The sequence below is a fragment of the Vulpes vulpes genome, chromosome 12 (genome assembly GCF_048418805.1).
Source record: "Vulpes vulpes isolate BD-2025 chromosome 12, VulVul3, whole genome shotgun sequence".
NCBI classification, from domain to species: domain Eukaryota; kingdom Metazoa; phylum Chordata; class Mammalia; order Carnivora; family Canidae; genus Vulpes; species Vulpes vulpes.
In genome coordinates this window covers 76841812-76859369 of record NC_132791.1, presented here as the reverse complement: position 1 = coordinate 76859369, position 17558 = coordinate 76841812, and the positions used below count along the sequence as shown (strand labels likewise).

The 17558-nt window shown below is 44.5% G+C and overlaps 4 protein-coding genes and 1 pseudogene across 8 annotated transcripts in view; 3 read left to right on the top strand and 2 right to left on the bottom strand.

Moving 5' to 3' along the window:
• Positions 1-17558, bottom strand: part of LOC112910302 (histone H1.3) — a 24481-nt gene extending 6923 nt beyond the window's left edge. For 2 of the 5 annotated variants that reach the window (XR_011995640.1, XR_011995641.1), the window contains exon 1: positions 16759-17558. Coding sequence is in view for 2 of the 5 variants with exons in the window: in XM_072728942.1 (XP_072585043.1) it covers positions 16875-17501 (627 nt within the window). In the remaining 3 variants the exon portion in view is untranslated. Of the gene's footprint in view, positions 1-6148; positions 7604-16758 lie in introns of those variants that run through there. The other 3 variants (XM_072728942.1, XM_072728943.1, XR_011995642.1) reach the window with 2 other exon arrangements.
• LOC112910323 (histone H4) lies at positions 2976-4413 on the top strand. The gene has a single exon (XM_072728950.1). The coding sequence runs from the start codon at positions 3389-3391 to the stop codon at positions 3698-3700; it is 312 nt and encodes a 103-aa protein (XP_072585051.1). The 5' UTR covers positions 2976-3388; the 3' UTR covers positions 3701-4413.
• Positions 6149-7196, bottom strand: LOC112910322 (histone H2B type 1-O-like; annotated as a pseudogene).
• On the top strand, positions 7530-8765 carry LOC140594617 (histone H3.1). The gene has a single exon (XM_072728945.1). The coding sequence runs from the start codon at positions 8355-8357 to the stop codon at positions 8763-8765; it is 411 nt and encodes a 136-aa protein (XP_072585046.1). The 5' UTR covers positions 7530-8354.
• LOC112910304 (histone H2A type 1-H-like) lies at positions 15208-16625 on the top strand. Its single transcript, XM_025986550.2, has one exon. The coding sequence runs from the start codon at positions 16167-16169 to the stop codon at positions 16623-16625; it is 459 nt and encodes a 152-aa protein (XP_025842335.2). The 5' UTR covers positions 15208-16166.

Genomic DNA, 17558 nt, shown 5'->3' with positions numbered 1-17558 from the left:
GAACAGGACAGACTGTGGCTGGGGTCTCTGCACGTTCTCCCCACGAAGGTATGAGGACATAGCTATGGAAGTGGATGGGAGGGAAGAGGTGGGATGGTCCCAGGAGACGGGCCACCCACAGCCAGGGTAGACTTGACTGTTCCGCCTTTGGTCTCTTCCTAGAAGTCAGTTCTGAAGCTACAAAGCTACTTTAAGAGCCTCCATCCTGCTGAGTATGACTCTGGAAAGAGCCTTGTGGAGTAGTGACCAAGGCCCTGAGGCCCAGCAGTGGTCAGACAATGCAATTCCAGAAGGAATTATGTTTGTGACGTGAAGGTGGTGATGGAGATTGCTGGTTAAATTGGGAAAGTGTACAAATTTAAATGTAACCAAGTAAATTTAGAATTGACCCCTAAACTCAAAGATTTTCACTTTCAAAGATATAGAGGTCATAAAAATAATAAAAATTGAGTATAAATCCATATTGCAAAATACAACATTGAGAGATTTAAGGAAGGAAGCCAATTCCTGGGCATGAAGACAGAATTTCCACAGGCAAGGTAGTTGTCACACATTCCACACCAGACCAAAGAGTTATCTTTTGATTTTCAAACTGCTTTTCTGATGTCGGGATTCACATTTCCATTCTACAGAAGAACAAACTAAAGCATAAATGAGATATTCTCAAGGCACAATACAGGTCATAGCCCCTAGAAGGTGAAGCATGGGGAGAGTACAGCGTTCAAGCCCCAGGGCCAGTCCTCCGCAGAAACAGCTCCCATCCAGGTGTCCCTGTGCCGCTGGGGACTTGAGTTCTTTTCTCACTCTAGGAGACCATCATGCCAACAACCCTATCATACTTTGATTTAAAGTGTACAAACAGGGGCTGTCTCAGTTCATGGTCAGGAATTAAGCTACCACTTACCTGTGTCACTCACAATGGAAGAAATGGAGAAGACTGATATCCAGCTACAGAGACCTATAAAGACAGAGTAGAACACCCAGTGTGTCCTGTTCACCTATTTCCAGAGAGACATGGGCAGCGTAGTGGACGAACATTTCTCCAGAGCTCTGAGCAATGTCAAGAGCCCTCAAGGATTGAGCACCTTGAGCCAGGGCGCAGACGTTGATCCTGAGGAATGATAGTGACATGCCTCCAAACCAGTGGTGTTTCTCATCTCAGTGGACAAAGCCAGAGCCAGAGCCAGAGCCAGAAGCATCTTTTGCATATGGTGCCATCAACTGGGCCCAGCTCAAGAGGCCATACTTACTATGGATCAGTACCCAGCGTCCCTGACCGGGAGCTCCACCCCCCCCACTCCCCCCCCCACCCCCCTTCACCCCACCCCCGCTTTGAATCTGACTAGCCATGGCACTACCCCTCCCTAGCCAGCCCCAGCACTTCAGAGCCTGTCTACTCTCAGGTCTACTCCAGTGGGCACGTGATCTCAGAGCCCCAGCCCAATGGGAATGATAAGCCCTTCCTAAGTCTCCTCCAGCAAGATTGACACCTAGCCCATCCTCAGGAGTCTGCAGTGTGGGAGAATTACAACTCTGCCCAGATAGCCAGAAGCACAGGATTGCCTCCCAGCTCAGCCCACTATAAGAAAATATATTTCTCCACAGATGGTGGACCTGCCAGTGCCAACCTTGCAAGTGAAAAAAGTCAGTCTCCAGAGAGAAGAGATGTGTTCTTTTATTGAACCTCAGTCCAAAGAAGAGAAATTTTTTTCCAAACCTGCTCATGATTTTCTGTGAATCTAGATGGTCTAGAGACTGCACCACCTTTTTCTCTTTCTGGCTCTAAAGAGCATTGCGCCAGAAACAAGTTGCTGTTCTCCCTAAAATTCTACACATTTCTTCCCTGGCACCTGTGCCCTGTGGCAGGAGTTTTTCAAACATCAGTGACCCCTCAGCATATGAAATGGTTAAAAGAGCAGTTCAGTGATGGGAACTCTTAGAGGGCCTCCTGCTTGCTTATCCCACCTTCCCTGTACCCACTGCCTCCCTACTTATAAATCAGTCCCCTTACCCCCTACCAGCAGAGTCTTTCAGACCGAAACTGATGATGTGGTGTCCTATGGGCTTGTCCCACTTTGCCAACTGAATGGAGGACATACCAGCAACAGCCTGAAGCTTTCTAGCCTGAACCCAGACTGCGGCAGGCTGCACCCCTGCCTCTACCAAAGGCAAAATGAGAATAGGGGTGGACAAGACCCACTGAGGAAATTGAGGCTGGGCATTTCCTTCCAGCACCTCAGAGTCTGGAAGGAAGCTGAAAAGGTTCTCATGAAATACTTTCACTAGGAATGTTTGATTCTTCAGTTCTGAAAAAGAGATTCCAAATAGAGTTGCTGAGAAACCTGAAAACTAACACTGGAAGTTAGGGAACAGACTGCCCTGTCCCAAGCTGGGCCTAGACAGTTCTGTGCAAAGAGCATCTCTTAGCTGCAGATCCAACTGTTTTCTGCCCTCCCTATGAGGATGAGGACTCTGGCATCTGACCCCCCACAGATGTTTATCTGGACCTTGGTGACATGTTACTGGCTTCTACAGACAATGAAGCCTGCCCCTTAGCTCTTTCACTGTTAGTGACATCTGGGAGCCATTAGCTCTCTTTTCGGCACAGAGCCATTAGGGCCACCCGAGTGGGTACCCACAGCATCTTAGACAAACTGAAGGTGAAAGAAAGGCTTAGTCCAAAACGTGGTGGCAGGACCTCCCTACAGATTGTTCCAGATCAAATGACAAATTTCTTCAAACTCCCTCATGTCTCTAATCTATTCGATAGCCTTGTGGCCAGCATGAGCTTGGCACATAGCCTGTGACAACCCAGAAGCCCCTGCCAGCAGTGTTGGCTGTCCACACAGCACCCCTTACTTGCTCCTGTGAAATAGCTCGGAGAGTGAATAAGCAATAAAACTACTTTTTTGGATTTAAATAAATAAATAAATAAATAAATAAATAAAATGTACAAACAGGATTCAGGGGGAGGAGAGAAGCCCGACACTCAGCTACATTTCAGGCACGCGTTTAGAATTCAAAGCGAGGTAGAATTTGGTACACGCCGAGTCCACCGTCGAGGCCACGGCGCACTAGGGTCCTAACAGTTCAAACCTCAGAAGCAGATGCCAGCCTGAGAGGTGCCATTATTTCAGTCCCGTAATAAACTGGATTTTCCTTACACGCCCTTAGAGAGAGCTTGTTTCCGAGAATTCAGGGGAGGAACAGGGACTCAAGGCAGGATTCCCTCCGCCCAGAAGGGTGGACCGACTCGCGCGCAATGTGGGCGGGGCCGGGCCCCGCCTCCTTGGTAGTTCTCAATTAGGTCCGCCACCGGGCTATAAGTAAGAAGGTCGCTCGTCAACCCGAACATTCTCTCCTTTGGTTCCACTTTGACTCTGTAGGGATGTCAGGCCGCGGCAAGGGCGGGAAGGGGCTGGGCAAGGGCGGCGCCAAGCGCCACCGCAAGGTGCTGCGCGACAACATCCAGGGCATCACCAAGCCCGCCATCCGGCGGCTGGCCCGGCGCGGCGGCGTCAAGCGCATCTCGGGCCTCATCTACGAGGAGACCCGCGGGGTGCTCAAGGTGTTCCTGGAGAACGTGATCCGGGACGCCGTCACCTACACGGAGCACGCCAAGCGCAAGACGGTCACGGCCATGGACGTGGTCTACGCGCTCAAGCGCCAGGGCCGCACGCTCTACGGCTTCGGCGGCTAAGACCTTTCCCACAATCTCGACTTCTGCAAAAAATCTAAAGGCCCTTCTCAGGGCCACACAATCTACTCCTTTGAAAGAGCTGATGACATTGGTGTATTTGTATTCTGCTTCCTTAACACCCTCAAGAAAGGAATGAAAGGTTTTCTGGTTGTATTTAGTGTGTTTTTAAAGTTTTGTTTGAGAGGCAGAGACCTAGGAAAACTGAGAAGGTTCCTCCCTAAACGGAGCGTGAAGCGCGACTCTATCCCATGACCTCGGGATCACAACAGCCCTAAGGCAAAGAAAGGCAAAATGCTCAACCGCTGAGCCATCCCGCTGCCCACTGAAAGTTTGTTTTCAATATAACCTGCTTCCTACTGCCGGAATACAATAAATAATGCAGCAATTCAAATGAGATTCACACCAGTGGGATAGATTTTTTTAAATCCGTTCCTGGTTTTGTAATGCTTTACTAGCCTACACAACTCAAAAAATTTGTTAAATTTGGACTGATCAGCCAGTAGTTGTGAAACTAGAGAGGGCTCAATGAAAAGCCGATTGAACTCAAAAACTGAACGCACCAATAAGCAGGCCTAGGTGGTACATGGGGACTTCTCTCCCCCATAAAGTATTTGTGTGGATCATGTAAACTGATTACCAATGACGTATTTTTAAGCCACATAGATTTGGGGATTTGCTATACCGTGTTACATATTCCCGGATATCCTATAATAAAAGCAACAATGTCTCAAAACCTCTTGTTTCTCAGCTTTAAAGCCAGAGGGGCATACAACGGCACCAAGCCTTCAACCACACAATGTTTTCTCATGTGTCAGTACTTGCAAAGGAAAGGGGGGAGAAGGATCCTCCAAAGTAATAACCCAGGCAAATTATTTTCTGCTTCCTGGCTTCACAGGAACGTCACTGGCAGGAGCCTATTTAAAAGCACTTGAACATGTTTGTAGCCTTTCTCCTTACTTCTAAGAAACAGTTCTTGCCTGAAAGCAAATTGAACCAGAGTAACGTAGCCTGGGGAAGGAGGGAACCGTTATCTTAACTTTCTTTGGGTTCTTAGGTGCCTTTTATTTTTCCTGATGGGTCCCTGTGCTTATGGCCTGAGGGTGACCAGCATTCCCCCTCCTGGTATTCACCCTTCTGTGAAATAGCTCCCTTGAGCGTGGACATGACCTCTGACTTGTTTCTAATCTGAGAGTACTCCAGAGGCGACAGGATGTAATTTTCTTTTTTTTTTTTTTTTATTTTTTTTAAGATTTTATTTATTTATTCATAAAGATGCAGAGAGAGAGAGAGAGGCAGAGACACAGGCAGAGGGAGAAGCAGGCTCCATGCAGAGAGCCTGACGTGGGACTCAATCCCGGGGACTCCAGGATCATGCCCTGGGCTGCAGGCGGCGCTAAACCGCTGCGCCACCGGGGCTGCCCAGGATGTAATTTTCTGCATCTGATTAGGTTATCTGACCTGTTAAGTCTATTAAGTAACGTGTCTTCCTCAACTCTTGTATGCGAACTTTGATACACCAAATATCCATGCTGGCAGGCCCAAAGGACAAGAAACTGCGGGGGGACTCTTTAGGAAGTGAGGGAGGCCTCCATCTAACTGCCTACAAGCCCTGAAGCCAACAGCCAGCAAGAAAGTGGAAATGGAAGTTCCAAGAACTGTCTGTCTAGATGCTACAGGACTCAAAATGTCTCCCAACCCAGTGCTCCTCATGTATTACTTTTATAACCAGAAAAATAAACACTAGAAAAACCACCAAAAGAAAGAAAAGTGGAACCCTCAGCGCTACAACCACAAGGAAAATTCAACCACCCAGTGGGTTTGTAAGGTATTTCCCCAGTCAAGCATCTAAGAAAACTCTATCCCAGCTAACATCTCAATAACATCCTTATATAGGATTCAGCAAAACCATGCCCAGATCCACAGAAACTGTCACATAACATTTGTGTTGTCTGAGGCTAGTAAATTCAAGGTAATGTATTAGCAGCAATACATAACTAATACACTTAGCCAACACACTCAACTCAGCATTTTCAGCAAAATGTGTCCCATCTAAATGAACAGATGAAATGAACTGAAACTGCCATCTCTTTCTAATGGAAGACACATATTTGAAAAAAGGAAAAAAGGGGTGAGGGAGAAACCCTATAGTGGCAACATTCCCTTTCACCACTATGTAACCCTTCATGCATACCCTGAACACTGAGCTACAAAATTCATGTGTTACAGTCCTCCCTGTTACCAAGCCTATAAATCCTTACCTGGACTTTCAGCAGCATGAAAACAAACGGTCTACTTTTAAATAATTAACACACGAAACCTCTTGATGTCCTTATGTTGTGGGATTGGTGCGTATCAAGATCTTTTCTTACTCTTATATTTTTGGTTTTGTTTTACTTTTCTTTTTTTCTAAGCGAATACAGAAGTAAATACTGAAGGCAAGAAAAAATATAAAAGTAACTCAAATCAGAGTTTAGTTTACATGTTTAGCAAACATGCTATACAGTTGATTACATTAGTAACATAAAGGCAAAATAAGGATAAAAACATTTTATTGCAAACCTGCAGAATCATCTTTGAAGCAGTCTACATCAGTAGCTAACATTAAATTCTGGGGTCCAGTAATTCCCCAGGCTTAGTTCAGTTTCTACAATAAGACTAAAATTGAAACTTGGTGTCCATTGTAACAACAACAACAAAAAAGGCATAGGACGACTTAACCTTTATGAAACCTATATTGTTATCAAGTAGTAATTGTATTTAAAGCAATAATCCAACATGTAGTTTAAGCATAGGCAACTTTAAAATCCAGGTAGCACTCTACAAAACAATTTAAAGTCTCGATTAGATGAAAGAGTACAAATTAAAGACTTAATGAAGACCCCAAAACCAGACTTTTACACCTTTAGCGATGCTTCTACTGTAATCATTTCACCAAACTTATGCATAATACCAAAGTGTGCTGTAAACTATAAACTGTTACTAAACTCTCGATTTGCAAATGTGAGTAGCTCTTAAAAGAGCCTTTAAGTAAAGCAAAACGTAGGAAAACATATACATGGCGCTGGTGTACTTGGTGCCGGCCTTGGTGCCCTCGGACACGGCGTGCTTGGCCAGCTCCCCGGGCAGCAGCAGGCGCACGGCCGTCTGGATCTCCCTGGACGTGATGGTCGAGCGCTTGTTGTAATGCGCCAGGCGCGACGCCTCGCCCGCGATGCGCTCGAAGATGTCGTTGACGAACGAGTTCATGATGCCCATGGCCTTGGACGAGATGCCCGTGTCGGGGTGCACCTGCTTCAGCACCTTGTACACGTAGATGGAATCGGTTTTTAAGACCTCGTTTGCGCCTCTTGCCATCTTTCTTCTGCGCCTTAGTCACCGCCTTCCTGGAGCCCTTTTTGGGGACCGGCGCGTACTTGGCTGGGTCGGGGATGATAATGACTAGACTACAATAATTAGGACCCACAGGAAGAACGGGAGAAGGAAAAAAAAATCCAAAGATTTATAGCAAATACATGCAAAAGAAGGCTCAAAAAAATCTGAATTCTCATTGGACAAAAACTGACCAATAGATTAGTAGTATGTAAATCGTGAGTTCCAAATCTGCGTTTTTATTGGACAAATCAACGAATGCTTTCAGGACTCCAATAGGTTGATTTGCAATACGGCTACATTACTATAAGTACATTCACTTAAAAAGAACAACGAACGCAACTCCCAATAAACTCCCAACGTACTTTTAACTTTGAGAAGTAGAAACCTTCAGATTTGAACGCGAAAACCAAGGAAGGAAGTCCTATTATCTATCCCAGTCCAGTGGTGATTTTAGCTTCTTCGGGCTTATGACAAATTGCCCAGGAATCCTCGGGTCTCTTCCGGCAAGAATCCCGAGAGGCTGGACCATTGCTATTAAAAAAAATCAAGACACTCGATCGTCGCCATCTTTTCCAAGGTTCCGCCTCGCAAACCTTTTCCCCAGAACTCTCGCCATTACACCCCGGCTGACTTTTTTAATTCATCAAAACCAAACCGCGTAGTCCGAAAACCAACTTGAGTTAAAACCGATACTGAAGAGCCGGGGGCTCCAAGATATTGCAACTTTAAAACGTGAAGCCTAAAATAAATCCTTTGCGTTTTAACATTATGTCCTAGGAGACCATGCTACAGTGCACTAGATACTTGCTCTAAACATAACGAAAGAGAACTCATGAGATGCTTAGATACTGGAATTTGCAAATAGGTAAGGACCGGAAATACCACGCAGATGAAAAGGAGTTAAATTCAGCAAACGGCGTACATATGTTAAAGAAGAGAAATCCTAAACCGCTTTCTCTTCCGAATAGACTGTCTTATCTATCCACACAGGAGAAAACTCCAAAATTATTATTAGCTATAATTAACGAGTTGTGAAGCATCACAAATGAAACGGATAACAATTTTTTTTTTCAAGGGGGGGTGGGAAGATATCTGCTAATTGAAATCAACCAATCAGAAACGTGCACGGAAGAGCCGCACCCCTGCAGCATCCCTCCACAGGCTCGGAGTCGAGCAACGGTTTGCTAATTGGAATTGCCCATTATCCAATCAGAGTGGTTCTTTACCTGTATAAAGAGAGGGATGAGCCCATTCTGCGGTTTCTTTGCGTTGCAGCTAAGCCATGGCTCGCACGAAGCAGACGGCGCGCAAGTCGACGGGCGGCAAGGCCCCGCGCAAGCAGCTGGCCACCAAGGCGGCCCGCAAGAGCGCGCCGGCCACCGGCGGCGTCAAGAAGCCGCACCGCTACCGGCCCGGCACGGTGGCCCTGCGCGAGATCCGGCGCTACCAGAAGTCCACGGAGCTGCTGATCCGCAAGCTGCCGTTCCAGCGCCTGGTGCGCGAGATCGCGCAGGACTTCAAGACCGACCTGCGCTTCCAGAGCTCGGCCGTCATGGCGCTGCAGGAGGCGTGCGAGGCCTACCTGGTGGGGCTCTTCGAGGACACCAACCTGTGCGCCATCCACGCCAAGCGCGTCACCATCATGCCCAAGGACATCCAGCTGGCGCGCCGCATCCGCGGGGAGAGGGCTTAAAGCCTAATTTCCTAATTCGATTCCAGCTTTAATTAAACCCAAAGGCTCTTTTCAGAGCCAACCACCTTATCTTTGATAGATGCCGTGACACTCCCCGAAGGCCGGTTCTACTTTATGATGATAAAGTCTTAGTTCTTTTTGGGTAGACCTGAAACATCCTCAACTGAGCCAGCCAGCTGCCCCTCAATTAACACTCTTTCAAAAGTCTATTTCAGGTTTCCTAAATTCTCTATCTTAATTTAAATTAAATTTCATGAGAGTACCTTCTATTTGTCAATAAAACATGACAATCCTTTGGAAGCTGGATAGTTTTCTAGCAGAAAATGTTTTGTTCTCTACTATCCCTATAAGAAAACGGTTTTGGGACGCCTGGGTGACTCAGCAGTTGATTGCCTGCCTTCAGCCCAGGGTGTGATCCTGTAGTCCCAGAATCTAGTCCCAAAACAGGCTCCCTGCGTGGAGCCTGCTTCTTCTGCCTGTGTCTTCTGCCTCTCTGTCTCTCATGAATAAATAAGTAAAATATTTTTTAAAAAAAGACAAAACGACTTTGTTATTACTTATGAAACATATTCCCTTCTGATGGAAATAACAGGTTCCTTAGTTCCTAAACTGGTAGCCCAATGGAAGAGAAGCCAGGAATTCTGTTCTGAAACCATTCAGGCAGTTATTTGGAAATGTAGGAGGATGTTTCCTAATTAGGATACTGTATACTATTTGGAAGGATTTCATCTGTTTGAATGCTTCTGCAGATCTGAGTTTGGAGATGGGAGAAGGTACACTTAACTATGGAATTAAGAGGCTTCTATCAAAAAAAAATTTTAGTGGGCTGTTTCCCCTCAAAAGATTAAGGAAAAAGATTAGTCAGGTGGTACATTTAAGAGGGACAAAGCTGTAAATAAAGTACACAAGTCATAGTTAGAAGTCCTGGAGATTTTATAGAAAACATTTATGTTCTTGCAACTCTATCAGGCATTGGAGACTTGGGGAGTTGGGAATAGGGAACCCTGGGTCCATATGGAGAAGAGTTTAGCAATCCATAACTAAAATCACCTGAGTGTTGGATATTTGCCATGCTGGATAAAGGCATTTCTATTAGACTGTGATTTTCTATATCCTGTACTTTCTTTGAGTTTCTAGCACAGTAAGTTTTTTAATATGTATTTCTATCTCACCAGATGTTGGTTGTCAAGACATGACATATTGAGCACAGAAAACATTCTGTCTTATTAAATCCATCAGAATATCTAGAATGGTCCTTTGCCTAAAACAAAGGCTCAGAAAATTTGTTAGTTAAATTAGAATCTAAAATAAAAAATTATTGGACAACCATATTACTGATTGGTGCACTCCTGATTACAGAAATAAAAGATTGATAGAGTTTGTGTAATTTTAATAGATCTTTTTCCAAAGGAGAAATAAATTTATTGAGTGGGTCACAATGGGCCAGAAGTCAGGTATAAGACTCCAAAATATAAGGAAAGTTCAATCATGACCTACTAGTATTATGCATTATATACAATTATTATTCTATTAGTGCTTTTACAGATAAGGAAACTAAAAGTAGGAAAGTTTCAGACAATGAAGAGTTGAGCCACAACTTTCCCACTATGCATTACTACGTTAAACAACAGCATTAACATAATACTTATCATCACTTATCCCTGAGGGCTTTATTCCTAGGAAAAGCTGTCAGAGAAAGACTGGCATGTTTAATTCTTTCAAATCTGTTGAGAAAATGGAATGGTTTTGAAAATTTACAGGGTCTTATATGATTGTGACGTTCTATTATACTATTATGCTTACAGCCAGTTGCACATAGATATAACCAATTCACAAGAATAAAAACATAACATGACTATGGACAATTGTTAGCCTTTCTGCCCACTATACAAACAGTACTCTTCATATTTAAACACATACACACAAAAAATATTTTATTTTAATTTTTAAAGGTATATATTAAAATGGTAGTATTTGTTATCAAATGTTTTAAATTATTTTTATTTTGTTGGAGAAGGATCACAAATATGACTCAGGTCACATTTTATATGCACCTACTGGTATGATAGGTTGTTTATCCATTTCTGGCTTACATGATTTCCTTTAACTATGAATCATTTTGTTTAAATGTATAATCTCTGAATGACCAGGAACTTTCTCTTATGGCAATGACAGCTAAAAATCAACACAATTCAGGAATTCCATTTCATTCTTCATAGCCTTCCTACCCCATCTGCCCACAGATAAATACCAATATTTTATATCAGACTTTTTTTTACCATAAAAGTGTTATAAATATTTTGTTTTCTTTTTGCAGTAGCCCTAACAAGTTAGGCAGCATACTTCAAAAAGTATCAGAGATAATGGATAAGTCAAGCCAAGGGGAAGAGGGTCATACAAGGGGCAGAGAGATTTATTACTCTTGGCTTAACACATAGAAAAACAAAATAAAATTACTAAATATGATAATATCTAGGGGTAATATCATCCATTGGACAGGATTAAAAACTCAGTCCATTCTAATATCACCTCACACCTGTCAAAACAGCTAAAAACAAAATCACAGGAAACAACAGGCATTGGCAAGGATTTGCAGAAAAAGGAACTCTTGTGTACTGTTGCAGGGAATACAAACTGGTGCAGCCACTGTGGAAAACACTACAGAGGTTCCCTAAAAAATTAAAAATAGAACCACCCAAAGACCCAAAAAAATCACATTACCCAGTATTTATCCAAAGAATGCAAAAACAGTAACTCAAAGGGATGCATGCACCCCTATGTTTATTTCAGCATAATTTTTCTTTTTTTTTTTTAGGATTTTATTTATTTCAGAGAGAGAGAGAGAGAGCACAAGTAGGCAGAGAGGCAGGCAGAGCAACAGGGAGAAGCAGATTCCACCACTGAGCAGGTAGCCAGATTCAGAACTCAATCCCAGGATTTGGGGATCATGACCTGAGCAGAAGGCTGTCCCTTAACCGACTGGACCATCCAGGCACCTTTGCAGCATTATTGACAACAGTCAAATTATGGAAGCAGCACAAGTGTCCATCATCAACTGATGAATGCATAAAGAAGAGGTGGTATATATACACAATGGAATATTATTCAGTCATAAAAAAAGAATGAAATCTTGCCATTCGCAACAACTTGGATGGAGCTAGAGAGTATAATGCCCAGTGAAATAAGTCAGACAAAGAAAAAGAAATACCATATGATTTCACTCATATGTGGAATATAAAAAACAAACAAATGAGCAAAGGGGGAAAAAGAAAGGCAAAGGGAGAGAAAGAGAGAGACAATCCAAGAAACAGATTCTTTCTCTAGAGAACTGATGGTTACCAGACAGGAGGTGGGTGGGGCAAGGAGAGAAAAAGGGGATGAGGATTAAAAAGTACATATTGTGATGGGGGAGGAGTGGAGGTACCCTCAGTCAATTAAAAACACATACTTAAAGTCAGAGAAAACAAGAGAGATGAATAACACCCCAAAGTATAGTTAGTGAGAAAAAAGAATGGGACCATGATACATTTGCCAGTGATACTAATTGCACCCAGTTAATAAATATCATCAAAGCACATTATGAGAAGATTTTTAAATCAGGGTAATTTATTCATGGGGCTGGAAGTTGAGATGGAACTGGAAAGACTATCCCAGGGAAGGAATGGCAGATGAACCAAGTTGTTTAAAAAACAAGAAGGCATTGAAAAGGAAATGTGAGTTGTTATTAGTGCTAATTACTGCAAGCAGAAAGTATTATGAAAAAAAGACTACAAATTTCTCACTTGAGCCTCAGGCCATGGGGAGCCAGTGACCCTATTCATAGGACACTTAACAGAATGACCAGAATTGAGGAATTAGGGGCTGGAGACATTGGAATAAAGATGCTGGTTAGGAAACAATGAGATCATCCCCAAGTATAAATGGAGAAGGAGAACATGTAAGAAAGAAACTGTCAGTAGCTAGACTCTTTAAACATCACCCTGATTTAGTGACTGACAGGAATAATCAACACCTCAACACTATGCAGTGAATACAGTGTGCCTCCTCCAGTTGTAAGAAGTCAGATGATTACTAAGCAGAAAGCAAAATGTAGTTACTTCAGCCTGGTCCTAAAAATTACTTTTGGCTCAGATCTATGCAATGTGCATAAAAACCTTCCTGCCATTAAGAAAATTTGAACTTGCTCTTCATGATTTCCATGGTAAGACTGCTGATTGAGGGAAGCCTGGGTGGCTCAGCGGTTTAGTGCCACCTTCAGCCCAGGATGTGATCCTGGGGACATAGGATCAACTCTCATGTCCAGCTCCCTGCATAGAGCTTGCTCCTCCCTCTGCCTGTGTGGCCTCCCTTTCTCTGTGTCTCTCATGAATAAATAAATAAAATCTTTAAAAAAAAAAAAAAAAGACGACTGATTGATATTGATTGGTTGGTCGATTGGGCTGTATGGTTGAGAGAGAACTATTCACACAGGATCCTGTCTGATATTTTACCATCCTGAAGTGTCATTCTGTTCTGTTGGGATTTTTCTAAACCTGGATTTGGCCACTGTAATTGACAGACCATCTTTGTGCAGCAAAAGAGCATCAGAAACCCAAACATGAGCATTCCAAGAGATCCTCACAGGGAGACCATTCTAGGCATGTGGTTAGTGGTAAAATATAGTGACTGGGAATGAGCTTCCTGCACTATCACTTCCTGGTGCAGAGAGTACACTAAAATGTCTTTAGTCTTCTTTACTTATGATTTGACTGTATCAAAAATTGGGGGAGATGGAAAAAGATTGTAATACGTTCTGATGCCCTTGAAAAGAAAAATCAAGGCCTGTCCTAGGGAAAGGAATTTGAAAACTAATTTATAGAGAATACAGACTAAAACTAGGTCATTGATTAAATCATGTTTAATTGTGTCTGAAGCATTACAAAGGGCTTGTGAAATAGATAACTCACAAAGGGCCTACAAGGGAATCATATAAATTCTACTATCATGCTGGCTGAGCCTAAAAATGAAACCAAGAACTCCACTCCTTTTGTAGTTTATAGAATAGATGGGGTGCAGTGTAAAGAAACAGGCCCCAGGAACATAGAAACTTGTGAGACCCAGATTCACCCTTTACTGACAAGGCAATTCTGCCCATTTCATCTTTCTAAGCTACAATTTTCTTCACTGTGAAACAAGTATTTTAACTATACCTAAGGCAAATGCTTTCTAGGAATGCAATCAGAGGGATCCCTGGGTGGCGCAACGGTTTGGCGCCTGCCTTTGGCCCAGGGCGCGATCCTGGAGACCCAAGATCGAATCCCACATCAGGCTCCCGGTGCATGGAGCCTGCTTCTTCCTCAGCCTGTGTCTCTGCCTCTCTCTCTCTCTCTCTGTGACTATCATAAATAAAAAAAAAAAAAAAAAAAAAAAAGGAATGCAATCAGATTATTCTGTAAATTGTAAGGAACTACAGAGATATTCTTTAGTCATTTGACCACTCATTGAATGTCACATTCTAGCATAATTCTCATATTCCCCCATTCCTCTTCATCAGAAGCCCAGCGATCTCATTCTGAGTGTTAAAGAGCTCATGGGTCTCTTGTCCCTTACTCCCCTCCACACAACTTTTGTCTTCAAAAAGGTTCTTTTCAGTAAATATTTCATTCTCCTCATTTATCCAGATCTCATTCTCATACAAACCAATGTCATCAAGGTTTTTTAGACTCTTTCTGGAAAGAAGAAAATATGGGGAGTAACTGTAATTGGGAAAAACCGAACTCCTGCTTAGAAGAACTAGAAAGATACTTACAGGCTACATCACCCCACCTAGTTGTGAGAAAATTTTAATTGTCAATTTCAATGAGCTATTGAACAATAAGCATAGGAAAGGGAGGCTCTAAGAAAGAAAGTGAAAAGTATTTCAAGTATGAGGTATTGTGCCCACTGGAGATAGATAGGCTCAGAAGTTTAGGACTTCTATCCTACTATGGACGCTATGGATAGTCTGGGGGAACATAAAGACAACACCTTCTCAATACTTAAGGCATACAGAATAAGAAAGCAAAATTAAAATAGTTATCGGGGTGCCTGGGTGGCCCAGTGATTTAAGCATCTCCCTTCATTCAGCTCAGGTCATGATTTCAGGTCCTGGGATGGAGCGCCAAGCCAGGCTTCCCTGTTCAGTGGGGAGCTTACTTCTTTCTGTGGTCTCCCTCTCTCAAATAAATAAAATATTTTAAAGTTATCAAAGTGTATTTCTTTTAAGTATGTGCATGTAATAATATCTTTTATTAGGAACTCATCAAATAACTAGGAGTAGCATGTAGAATAATGAAGGGGTCATGAGCTCACTATGAGTATAAAGGTTATTTCAATATATCTGCAGTACTGGGATGCCTGGGTGGCTCGCAGTTGAACGTCTGCCTTTGGCTCAGGGCCTGATCCCAGGTCTGGGGATCAAGTCTCACATGAGCCTCCCTCCAAGGAGCCTTCTCCCTCCTATGTATCTGCTGGTCTCTCATGAATAAATTTTTTTTAAAAATTAAAAAAAAATTTTTTAAAGATATCTGCAGTACTTCAAGTGATAAGAAAACATCTGTGCTTCCAATTTCTGAAAAAAAACACAGGAACTTGCAATATCCATTGTCATTAGCTCCCTACACCCATCATGGAAGGAAAAGAGAAGCTGCCTTTACACTTTGTGGAAATAAAGACACAAATGTTTCCCCACCAGGTTTACAGCCCCATCATGATCTGTAGGACTTCAATTTTTGCCAAGATTTCCCAGTAAAATTAAGTGGGCTTCCCAGAAATAAATAGGAACATTTCTGCCCTGGGAAAAAAGTGGACCTGGATCAAACCATCTAGAACCCATTTACTTTCCACTGGTCACCTCAACTCCAGGAACTTTCTAGCCAACCACGCAGCCTTCCCAGAGATTTTTCTTTTATTGTGTTTCACCGTTCCAATTCCTGCTGCCTACTCAGCAGAAAAATCGACAGCCAACCATGGCTCCCCTGGTACCTCTCAACAAACTAGGGGAAGGAATCTGGTAGGGAGGATAAACTATAAACCACCAGAGGTGACATTTACACTTTTTACTATTCCTTAGCACCAGGGTGGCAAAAAATTTATGCAGCTTTAGCGAAGAATACCCTGAATAGTCCCTCAAAAGACTCCATCTGATCAAGGGGGAAAAAAATCCAAGATTTCCCATTGTTTGGAAATATATAAAAATTTTTACCTCAATCTCTAATTGGTTAAGTATTTGCTTTAACGGAGGTACTGTAAACCCAGAGTACCTTCTGATTGGCTAACTCTCAACAGCTCTGCAAACCAATGGGAAAGGAAATTTCGCTCAACAATCGGAGACTATAGTAACAATTCCTAATTAGTTAAGAGAATTACACGTTCTTCTCTAACATGTCCGGACGCGGGAAGCAGGGCGGCAAGGCTCGCGCCAAGGCCAAGACGCGCTCGTCGCGGGCCGGGCTCCAGTTCCCGGTGGGCCGCGTCCACCGCCTGCTCCGCAAGGGCAACTACGCGGAGCGGGTCGGGGCGGGCGCGCCGGTGTACCTGGCGGCCGTGCTGGAGTACCTGACGGCCGAGATCCTGGAGCTGGCGGGCAACGCGGCCCGCGACAACAAGAAGACGCGCATCATCCCGCGCCACCTGCAGCTGGCCATCCGCAACGACGAGGAGCTCAACAAGCTGCTGGGCCGCGTGACCATCGCGCAGGGCGGCGTCCTGCCCAACATGCAGGCCGTGCTGCTGCCCAAGAAGACCGAGAGCCCCCAAGGCCAAGAGCAAGTGAAGAGTTTCACAGCTATTACTTCCCCAAAGCCAAAGGCCCTTTTCAGAGCCAAGTCTCTCCTACGGTAACGGTGACCCGAAATGGCGGTTGCAAAACTGCTTTAAGTGCCAGCGAGCCAATCAGACAGCGGCGGCCAAGTGAAAAAGCACCGCGGGCTGGGAACGCGCAAAGAGCGGAAAATGCAAAATGCACTATACTTACTAGTTACTAAGCTCTTTTGCCGGATATTAGTGGGTGGCTCTGAAAAGAGCCTTTGATATTTGCAAGACATCCAGGAGCTGCAACTTTTACTTCTTCTTAGGCGCAGCTTTCTTTACCTTTGTTGTCGCCTTGGGTTTGGCCGCTTTGGGCTTGGCCGCCTTGGGCTTCGGGGCTTTGGCTTTGGCCGCCTTCTTGGGCTTGGCCGCCTTCGCCTTCTTGGGGCTCTTGGCCACCTTCTTGGTGACGGCGGCCGCGGCGGGCTTCTTGGCCTTCTTCGGGGTCTTCTTGGCGCTCTTCTTGGGGGTGCCGGTCCCCGGTGCTTTTTTGGGCTTCTTGGCCGTCCCCGCCGCCCGCTTGGGCTTGGCCGCGCCCGCCTTCTTGGCCTTGGGCTTGGCCTCCCCGGAAGCCGCCTTCTTGTTGAGCTTGAAGGAGCCCGAGGCGCCGGTGCCCTTGGTCTGCACCAGGGTCCCCTTGCTCACCAGGCTCTTGAGGCCCAGCTTGATGCGGCTGTTGTTCTTCTCCACGTCGTAGCCGGCGGCCGCCAGCGCCTTCTTGAGCGCGGCCAGGGACACGCCGCTGCGCTCCTTGGACGCGGCCACGGCCTTGGTGATGAGCTCGGACACCGGGGGCCCGGACGCCTTGCGCTTTCCAGCAGCAACGCCCGCCTTTTTCGCCTTCTTCTTAACAGGTGTCTTCTCTGCAGGTGCGGAAGCAGGAGGAGCAATTGGCGCGGTCTCCGACATTTTCCTGCTTAGCCAAAATACACAGAAAGTCCGCGAAGACTGTCAGGACGACGTGGC

Coding starts and splice junctions, on each gene's coding strand:
- LOC140594617 (XM_072728945.1), top strand. CDS start 8,355: ATGGCTCGCACGAAGCAGACGGCGCGCAAGTCGACGGGCGGCAAGGCC.
- LOC112910304 (XM_025986550.2), top strand. CDS start 16,167: ATGTCCGGACGCGGGAAGCAGGGCGGCAAGGCTCGCGCCAAGGCCAAG.
- LOC112910323 (XM_072728950.1), top strand. CDS start 3,389: ATGTCAGGCCGCGGCAAGGGCGGGAAGGGGCTGGGCAAGGGCGGCGCC.